This window comes from Plutella xylostella, chromosome 15 (assembly GCF_932276165.1).
Source record: "Plutella xylostella chromosome 15, ilPluXylo3.1, whole genome shotgun sequence".
Classification (NCBI taxonomy): domain Eukaryota; kingdom Metazoa; phylum Arthropoda; class Insecta; order Lepidoptera; family Plutellidae; genus Plutella; species Plutella xylostella.
The window spans coordinates 10,118,657-10,129,288 of NC_063995.1; the positions used below are offsets into that span (position 1 = coordinate 10,118,657).

Sequence of the window (10,632 nt, forward strand, 5' to 3'; positions counted from 1 at the left end):
CCTAATTTTCTATAGTGCGCTTATTACAAACAATAACCACCAAACATCTCCTCCCTCTGCCATCAAACTAAACTTTCAAAACACCACCCTCTCCACAGGAAAGTCTCCCATACATGGCTAAAGAGTACGGCTTCTCATACGAACTGGTACAGTACCAGTGGCCGCGCTGGCTGCAGCGGCAGAAGGACCGCCAGCGCACCATCTGGGGGTACAAGATACTGTTCCTCGATGTACTGTTCCCGCTGCATGTGAAGAAGATTATATTTGTGGACGCTGATCAGGTGAGAGAGTGTAGTAACTTAACTATTGTTTGGAGGATTTGAGTGTAGGTAGAGTGCGCTGATGTCATGCAAGAGTTTTAATATCAGATAGGAATTCAATAAAAAAAATGCATGAAAGCGAAGATGAGAGCGAAATAAGACAGGAGGACCGCCAGAGCACCATCTGGGGCTACAAGATACTGTTCCTGGATGTACTGTTCCCGCTGCACGTGAAGAAGATTACATTTGTTGACGCTGATCAGGTGAGAGAGTGTAGTAACTTGACTATTCTGATAGAATTATTTGGGTAGGTAGGTAGCGCTTATGCAGTGCAATTCTTGGTATTTTGACAGCCGAAAAACTAAGAACTAGTTTTTTTTAAATTAATTACACTTAGTTACTTTATTTGTAGACAAACGTGGCACAGTTTAAAAATACACAAACACATAGGAAGGATGTATGATCATATTGATCATGTTCAGTAGGTTATCCTATGCTGATGTTAATCGGATCATAATATTTCAGATTGTCCGAGCGGACCTGAAAGAGCTAGTGGACCTGGACCTGGGAGGAGCTCCCTACGGGTACACGCCTTTCTGCGACAGTCGGAAGGAAATGGAAGGATTCAGGTTAGTCCATGTCTTCAACAGTCATATATAATTCTTATTTATAATCTTTTTGCTACTGTTGTAGAAACTATACTACGGGTTATAGTTCCTGCATCGGGCTCACCCAAATGTATCCTATGTAACCATTGATTCTCTGTCTGCGAATCACGAATATTCGATATGTAATTAGATAGGAGTTTGTATGCGTTTTATTAGTTTCTAATAAACCAATAGTTACCGACAGGGGCGCTGATCAAGATATCATACAAATTGTGGCGAACCGCCTATCGAATTACCTATCGACTAGAGTCAGAAAAAACATTACCCTCCTCCTTCGGCAGTCGGGTGATCGGTACACTGGTCTACGGTAGGTAGGATGGTATCAACCATTTCCATCCTATATATTTACCTCTCTCGCAGGTTCTGGAAGCAAGGCTACTGGCGCAACCACCTCCAGGGTCGCAGCTACCACATCTCGGCCCTGTACGTGGTGGACCTGAGGAGGTTCCGGCGCGTGGCGGCGGGCGACCGCCTGCGCGGCCAGTACCAGGCGCTCAGCCAGGACCCCAACAGTCTGTCTAACCTGGGTATGTGGACTGGAGTGTTAGGGTGCAAGTTGGCAGCGAATGACATGGTGTTGCAGCAGATGAAGCAACCTCAGAAATATTTAAGTTACTACTATTTCCATTAAATACATTCGCTCGATGACACGTCAGCAACTGGTGAGTGCTAGGGGCTCAGCCAGAACCCTAACAGTCTGTCTAACCTGGGTATGTTGATGTAATTTAAGGGTGCTAATTGGTAAAGGGCGATATATGTCGTTTATGGTGTAACTTCTGTATTTCTTTGTAGCAGCGTCTTTTGCAACCTTTGCTAATTGGCACCTTTACTTGTAGCTTCACTGGGACTGTACCAGGCGCTAAGCCAGGAACTCAACACTCTGTCTAACTTGGGTAAGTGGATGTAGTATTAGGTTGCTAGTTGGTATAGGGTACTATGGTGTTGCAGCCAGTGGCGGTTGTACCTAAAGTGCGCCCGTGCAACGCACTACCATTTAAAAACCTTCTAAATATGTACCTTCCTTCTTCCTATACCATACTAGGTACCTACATCTAAAAAAAAACTTCACAAAAAATACCAATATAACAACCATAATACCTACCCTAAACAGAAATTACATCAATCTGATTATCGTTACGACTTAAATTAAATCGAGCTGGCCTATTTTGATTTCTATTGCGAAAGAATTAGATCTTATTTTTGCTTGAACAAAAACGGCCTCGTGCGCTCGGATTGTCGCACGGAGCGAGCTCCTACATGTAGTATGAAACAGGATGGAAATCGCCCGGCGCGTGAGACGGAAGATGCTCAGTACAAACTGTATGCAGTTCTAGGATAAATTCGTGCGCCGCACGCACGCGACCGGAAATTGCCGAAATAATACGAATGACGCCACGGGACTCGCCGGTGGCCTTGACCGGTGGCGTGACCTACGAACGATACACTTGTCATCTCATTCATTAGTATCTCTATTTAGTCTGTGATCTCATTGTCGCAGTTTCACCTTTCGCGCGCGAATACGTAATTAATTTGTTTAATTACTTATTAACTAAGAAAGTAGTAAAGATTTCGTGAGTGTGTTGTGTATGTGTGTGTGTCAGTGAAAATGAGTGCAAAATACAATATTGACTTCATAAAAAGCAATATTAGGATATTTCAAAATAGACTGGACATTAAATCTGCTGGGCCGCCTCGGCCTTTTCTCATCTTAAAACAGGAGTGCAAAACAAAAAATAAAACTTGGGTATATACCAGACTTTTCAAAAGTGAAATGTACAATAAAGTGAAGAAATGGTTATGTGAATGTGAGAGACTAAATGCTTTATTTTGCTTTCCGTGTGTTGTTTTCGTTTCGGCGTAGAAGCAATTTCGCGTCAAAAAGGGAACGCAGAATTGTATTGTAATATAAATAAGGTAAAATATACTTATATTGTTTTTACTTCTAATTGTAATAATCTATTTTTCTTCCAAAATTTACTAAACCCATAAAGTGCACCACCGGGTATCTGAGGCACCAGCCGCCACTGGTTGCAGCATTGTTTCTATGAAATATTCAGTTCTTTGTAGCAGCGTCTTTTGCAACCTCATTTTGCCAATTAGCACCTTTAGTACTTGAAGATTCACTGGGGACTGTACCACGCGCTAAGCCAGGAACTCAACACTCTCTCTCTTTACACTATGTAACTTGGGTATGTGCTCGAGTGTTGTGTAGAGTTACTGGTATGTGGCAACGACAATAAATCAACTAGGTTAGAAGAAACCTGCAAGGCAGCAGCTACCACATCTCGGCGCTCTACGTGGTGGACCTGAGGAGGTTCCGGCGCGTGGCGGCGGGCGGCCGCCTGCGCGGCCAGTACCAGGCGCTCAGCCAGGACCCCAACAGTCTGTCTAACCTGGGTATGTAGAGTTAGAGTGCAAGTTGGTAAAAGACAACATGTGTCTAACTTAGGTATGTGGAAGAGAGAATATTAGGGTGCAATTAGGTACAGGGCGACTTGGTGTTGCAGCGGATGAAGCGTCGCTACGTCAGCATTGTTTCTATGAAATTCTTCAGTTCTTTGTAGCAGCGTATTTTGCAACCTCATATTGCCAATTAGCACCTTTACTTGAAGCTTCACTGTATTAGCTGGAACTTTACCAGGCGCTAAGCCAGAAACTCGGTGTAACTTGGGTATGTGTTCAAGTGTTGTAAGAATTACTGCTCTGCGGCAACGGCAATAAATCAATAAGGTTAGAAGAAACCAGCAAGGTCGCAGCTACCACATCTCGGCCCTGTACGTGGTGGACCTGAGGAGGTTCCGGCGCGTGGCGGCGGGCGACCGCCTGCGCGGCCAGTACCAGGCGCTCAGCCAGGACCCCAACAGTCTGTCTAACTTGGGTATGTGGAGGGATGAATATTAGGGTGCAAGTTGGTGAAGGATGATATGGTGTTGCAGCAGATGAAAAGTCGCAACGTCACTATTATTGACGCCGCACTTGCACATTTACTTTATTTGTGCAGTACCAGGCGGTCAGCCAGGATCCTAACAGTCTGTCTAATCTGGGTATGTGGACGAGTGTTGTAAACATTATTGGTCTAAATTCGTTAGGTTAGAAGAAAACGAAGGCTATATTGGTCCCAATCTTGCTCTTATAAACAGAAATGATTTGAACACCTGAAACTATATATTCTTAAAAACGATTAAAACCGATTTCAAAATATTTTACAATTATGAAGCTATATTATCACTGCTTGCTATTAGCTACGTTTTATCCCGAGAAACCATAGTGCAAATCAAAGGCGATGCGAAGCTCGCGCTTACTACCTGTCGTCCATCCGAATTGCCTATCATGTGACATTTACGTATACTAGACATTATTGTAACCTGCAACATTGTTCCCCCAGATCAAGACCTGCCGAACAACATGATCCACCAGGTGGCCATCAAGTCCCTCCCGCAGGAGTGGCTCTGGTGCGAGACCTGGTGCGACGAGAAGTCCAAGACTTACGCCAAGACCATCGACTTGGTAAGTACCGCGGATTAATAGGAACCCACAGATTAGTTAGTGCGTATTTACGCACACCTTCTTTGTAGAAAACTAGTCAAATCTAGCATATCCTCTGACGGATAACCTCATTTCTGATACGATCCATCAGAGAAACCTCAAGCATAGCTTTCTCCATAGCACGCACACATTTACATGTCATTTTGAAAACTTCTGTAGTCATATACTGCTTCTGGTTGTGTCGACAAAATGTGTTCATGATTATTCTTGTTTTCAGTGCAACAACCCGCAGACAAAGGAGGCCAAGCTATCAGCCGCCATGCGCATCGTCCCCGAGTGGACGCAGTACGACGAGGAGATCAAGGCGCTGATGGCGCGCGTCCGCCGCGGCCTGTTCCACGCGGGCGACGTGGACCAGGTCTGTACCTCTCTGTCCCCGAGTGGACCTCTCTCTGTCTCCGAGTGGACCTCTCTCTGTCCCCGAGTGGACGCAGTACGACGAGGAGATCAAGGCGCTGATGGCGCGCGTCCGCCGCGGCCTGTTCCACGCGGGCGACGTGGACCAGGTCTGTACCTCTCTGTCCCCGAGTGGACCTCTCTCTGTCCCCGAGTGGACGCAGTACGACGAGGAGATCAAGGCGCTGATGGCGCGCGTCCGCCGCGGCCTGTTCCACGCGGGCGACGTGGACCAGGTCTGTACCTCTCTGTCCCCGAGTGGACCTCTCTCTGTCCCCGAGTGGACCTCTCTCTGTCCCCGAGTGGACCTCTCTCTGTCCCCGAGTGGACGCAGTACGACGAGGAGATCAAGGCGCTGATGGCGCGCGTCCGCCGCGGCCTGTTCCACGCGGGCGACGTGGACCAGGTCTGTACCTCTCTGTCCCCGAGTGGACCTCTCTCTGTCCCCGAGTGGACCTCTCTCTGTCCCCGAGTGGACCTCTCTCTGTCCCCGAGTGGACGCAGTACGACGAGGAGATCAAGGCGCTGATGGCGCGCGTCCGCCGCGGCCTGTTCCACGCGGGCGACGTGGACCAGGTCTGTACCTCTCTGTCGCCGAGTGGACCTCTCTCTGTCCCCGAGTGGACCTCTCTCTGTCCCCGAGTGGATCTCTCTGTCTTAAATGGCTGCCATGTATAGCGCATGTGTAACCGTATAGCTATCGTCACACATTCACCACACATTGGCACATTCCACCTGATGCCTTGCGCGATTGGTCGAGTTAAAGGTTAGAAGTACATAGTTTGAACCGTATATCATGGACGTGGACAAGCAACAGTACGGGGCCGGGGGCAAGATTATAACTCAAACACAATTTTTATTTTGATATTTTGTTGCAGGAATCTGAGATACATCACGAGGAACATGATACAAGTAAGTAGCCCTTCTTTCATACAAAAATTATATCATAATATTTTTCTCCTGGTGAGAACGAAGTCCATCATTCGAATCTGTTGTTCCAGGTCCCTCCCACGACACCCACACTGAGTTATGATGAACTAAAGTTATGTAAATTAATTTAAACCAAGGTGATATTGTGTTTATAATACGTATGTATGAGTGTTGCAAGTGTGTACAGAGTACAGGAGGGTTATTGTAGCTTACAAAAAAATTTATCGAAAGCTGTCGTGCAATCGATACGCTTAATGTTAGAACAACATAAGCGCGTGGTTAGCGCAGCAGCGCTCCGAAACTTCGATTTTCGTAAGCTAAAGTGACCCCCCAGAGTTTGCATTTTTATAATTTCCAGTGATTTCAGATGTTAGCCATTAGATCCGCGGCTCAATTATGTAATCTATAATTGATTGAGCAAATTTTCTCTATGACGATTGTATAGTTTCGAAATTAGCAAAGGACCAAACTTTATTTTTATAATTTCCCCCTTCCTTATCAGCATTTTTGTGACTGATAATGTTTAAGTAAAAGCGATGTGATTTTAGTGCATAAGCAAACTTTAGTTTGTTGTTTAGTTAATTTTCTGAAGGTTCTATTAATTGCAAGAACGTACGGTATGATTTGTATCTACGTTGTTAGACAGTAATCGGTTCATGTTCATGACACAATCATTTAATTTTTTCTACCTCTTTGAGATCGCTAAAACTTAGTCATTCAATTTTTTTGTAAGTATTTATCTCGATTTGCCATACTTTAATTGAATACCTTTTTTTCATTAAAATTCAATAATTTACCAGAATTAATTAATTCAAAGAAAATTATATAAAATTTTCTACATTGAAGATCTCATGTCACGAAGTTACAGGTCCTCATTTGTTGAATTGGTTGTTGAATATTTTTTTTTGAAAGTCATACAGCACCTGTATTTAATATGTATCATATAAGTTAAGAAGGAACTTTGGGGAAGCACGAATAAAAAACACAATTCTAAGTACGATTTTTATTTACAAAAAGTTGTTTTTTCATAGTTATAGTTAGGGCAAGATTCTGACACAATATATCTACGTCAAGCTACTACAAACATGGAGTTAAGTCAGTCATAAAGAATGAGCTGTCGAAATATATTAAAATATATACAACAAGCGATGTTATTACTAAATCTACGGATTATACGAAAACCCTACAAGTTCAAGTATTCCATTCTAAAAGCAATATTTATAGCTTACAATCTACCACTACAAACATTTATTGTCGAAATATAATTCTAATCCTAACCAGATTTAATTCAAACACAAAATTATATCAACAGAAATCAGTCTTAATATTTTGGGAACAAAAACAAAATATTCTTTGGTAACCTAAGTACTGCAACAAAATGTTATCCTAAAATTTAGGACCTAAATAATACTGAAATTTATAAATATCGTGGTTTTAAATTAAAATAAATAAGCTTTTCGTTTTAAAATCTGTTAAAAATGGACGAAGATCTACTTTTTAAAACACTTCCATTTTATTTTAATGTAGGTAATTTTAATCTTAAATGAGAGACGATTTTTACACCATATATCTTAAAGCTAAGAGATAAATGACTAGGTATACTGCAAAATCTATTGTATTGAAAGAATAACTTATTTATTGTGAGTTTGAATTTTCTTCTGGATGGTGACTGATCAGTGAGTAGTATCTTTTAATATTATATGCAGTAAGTATTATAGTTGTGAACTCAAAAAGTATCTATCTTTTGTTTTTCTCTGCTTCTGTCTTTTATCTTTCAATAATTCAGTAAACAAGAAATTTAATGGTAACGTAGCTTTTGTCTTTTGTTTTTTTAATCGATTTAGCATTTTTCATATTTTTCTATCTGTGTTCCAAAATGAATAAATCCTATTTTCACTCCCTGGTTCAGTTACAGTAGTGCTCCTCAGTGGTCAGCCTGCAAAGTTGGCAGTCGACGCGGCAACACCAGTGCGCCTTGCAGTGGCACCGCTCGAGCCGCGTGAAGCGCAATATGGAAAACTGGTGAACTTTAATACGGCCAAAATCTGTCTAAATCATAATTTAGAACAAGGTATGTTATTCCAACATTCTATGTAATATGGATTATTGATACGTGCAGCAGAAAACGAGAACTGCAATGGTAGCTTATATTTTTGTGTTTTTGTTTTACGTCTGTGAATGATGTCAATTTAGCATTTTTTCAAGTTGTCTGTATGTTCAGTTACAATAGTGCTCCTCAGTAGTCAACCTACACAACTGACAGTCGACACGGCAACACCAGTGCGCCTTGCAGTGGCATCGCTCGAGCCGAGTGGACCGCACGGCGCGCCGCCCGCGCCCGCAGCACAGCCGCCCGCAGCCGCCCGCCGCGCCGCCCAGCGACGCGTTGCACTGTCTGTGGGGGTGAGTTGCTTGGTTATTTGTGATTTGTTGATATAAATGAATAAATATGTGGGGACATCGCACACACGGCTATCCAACCCCAAACTAGACAGAGCCTGTAATATGGGTATCGGACAGATGATATATCTACGGCATAGTAGTCAGGGTCACTAACCACTACACCATTCGACCCTAAATGTAGACAACCTTGTCGCCTTATGATCGAGTTATATTTCATAAGCACTCATGCTAATTGTGTTACTTCCTTGCAGTAAGCCGAGCTATGGCAGGCAGAGATTCTCAGTTAATTAGGTACTCTCGTATGTAGTAAGGGACGTTAATATGTAGCCATATTTCCGGGAGCAAGTGTCTGTATGGAAACAAATACTTCCCTATTTATAATCTTATTCTTACCTGCCATGCGTGCCAAGCGACCCAGCCGCCGGATCCCTCTCACAGTAATCCGGACTAGGAGTAACATATCTCAGCCGCGGCTTCACGTGTCGTCCCGTGTGTCTTCTGGGCCGCAGTGGGCCGGCGCGGGCCGCCTCCGCCGCGAGAGCCGCCCCCACTTTGGCGAGGGGGGGCAGGGAGCGCCAGCACGTGCGCACGGAACACGAGCCGGACACGCCGTGGCAGGTGCATTTGGTGCGCATGCCTGATGATACCGCCTGCAAAGGATAGATGTTTTTGTAGTATTTATTGTAACGTTTATACAAAATTTTTGTATAGTGCTGGTGTGCTGGATAAAGACTTTTAGTCTACTTTAGACTTTAGACTACTGGTGGTCACTCTCATCCGGACAGTACCTACCAGCTATACAACAATATGATCGCCCGATAAGCGCAGACGAGGATCCAAGTACAAATGTTACAAAATATATCTCCTTGTCCTGATTAAATACTGTGACATACAGCATAAAAGCTGCATCATCCTTGCCACATACCTTCCATCCAAACCGCGAGTTCAGTAAATTAGCGCTCGCTATGAGCGGTCTCAGCGTCTCGAGGCGCGTGCGCAGGTCCACGCGCGGGTCGAAGCGCGGGTCGTCCGCCGCCATGCGGTACTCGCGGTGTGTATCATAAACAAATATCTACCCAGCGGCCGCTATACAGGTTCGTTATCGACGTAGATATTATAGTGACGTTTGTCACTATAATATCGCGATTTGCCATAAATAGGCATGAAACGAGTTTATCGACGTCAATAACACACCCGTTTGTTATGTATTATACCGCGAGTACCGGTTAAAAACAGTGACATACGGCACAAGAACTACACTATGCCCTCTTCTTAACTATATATACCTTCCGTCCAAACCGTGACTTGAGCAAATTAGCGCTCGCTATAAGCGGTCTCAGCGTCTCGAGGCGCGTGCGCAGGTCCACGCGCGGGTCGAAGCGCGGGTCGTCCGCCGCCATGCGGTACTCGCGGTGTATAGCACAAACAAGATGTCCCCAGCGGCCTACACGGGTTAGTTATCCACTTATCACAGCGCCGTACAACCTACTCTGTGGCGCCGTATTTATGACTAATTGCGATATAGTGACATTTATCTACGTCGATAACGAACCCGTGTAGCGGCAACTAATTAAAAACAGTGATATACGGTACAAAAACTACGCCGTTTTCTCTCAAAAATGCCTCTACTACGTACCTTCCGTCCAAACCGTGAATTCAGTAAGTTGGCTGAGGCTATAAGCGGTCTCAGCGTCTCGAGGCGCGTGCGCAAGTCCACGCGCGGGTCGAAGCGCGGGTCGTCCGCCGCCATGCGGTACTCCAGGTTGCGGGCGCGCCCGCGGTAGCGGGATGAGCGGTCCGGGTAGTCGTACCTAGACAGATTGTGGATTATAGATTTAAGTATAGTGTTTGGTAGTACTAACGATTCTTGAGAAGTTAAAAAGCATAAGTGACGTCAAATAGAACTTCGAATAAAATTGTCGTTGTATGAATGCGCTGTTAGACTTCTATTCTGGATGACTACTTATCAGTCGAAGACTCAAGGCTCAGATGGTGAGCTTTGACTTCTTTATTTTTTATAATCTCTAGGTATTAGGCAGACGACTAACTAGTCTTACTACACTGATTTCACCCTCACCTATCTCTGAACCGTTTCCTTGTAGGTCGTCCGCGTCTCGGCGAGCGAGGCAGCCGCTTCCTCCCCCGCCTCCCCTTCTTCCCCGGCCGCGGAGTCACGCTGTAGTTGGCCGGCGCGGGCTGGTCGTCCACTAGGATCACTACAGGGGCAGACGTAGTCGTGGTCGGCTTTGCGGTCGTGGTAGTCGGTTCTTCAGTGGTAGTCGGGTCGATGTCGAATGGTTCTTCCGTTTTGCCGTCGCGGACGTCTATTTACGCTTATTGCGACATAATCGCGCCCAGACTGCTCTTGAACAGGGTATCTTATAGAGTGCGCAGCAACAAGTGACTATTCTATTCGAATGCTGCTCGCA

General features: G+C 44.7%; 2 protein-coding genes across 3 annotated transcripts in view; one reads left to right on the forward strand and one right to left on the reverse strand.

Annotated features, from left to right (window-relative positions):
* The window catches only part of LOC105387746 (UDP-glucose:glycoprotein glucosyltransferase), a 25,139-nt gene extending 18,345 nt beyond the window's left edge, over positions 1-6,794 (forward strand). For both annotated transcript variants that reach the window (XM_048625793.1, XM_048625794.1), the window contains 8 exons: positions 99-281; positions 786-889; positions 1,289-1,455; positions 4,314-4,435; positions 4,692-4,772; positions 4,921-5,446; positions 5,749-5,782; positions 5,872-6,794. In XM_048625793.1, the coding sequence (XP_048481750.1) occupies positions 99-281; positions 786-889; positions 1,289-1,455; positions 4,314-4,435; positions 4,692-4,772; positions 4,921-5,229 (966 nt within the window). In that variant the 3' untranslated portion in view covers positions 5,230-5,446; positions 5,749-5,782; positions 5,872-6,794. The remainder of the gene's footprint in view (positions 1-98; positions 282-785; positions 890-1,288; positions 1,456-4,313; positions 4,436-4,691; positions 4,773-4,920; positions 5,447-5,748; positions 5,783-5,871) is intronic.
* On the reverse strand, positions 6,789-10,531 carry LOC105388528 (protein Wnt-10b; the record flags this gene model as incomplete). Its single annotated transcript, XM_048625704.1, has 4 exons — positions 6,789-8,195; positions 8,597-8,853; positions 9,840-10,014; positions 10,281-10,531. Coding segments are annotated over 4 exons (861 nt in total), but the record flags the coding sequence as incomplete, so codon positions are not given.
* Positions 10,532-10,632: the final 101 nt, after the last annotated feature.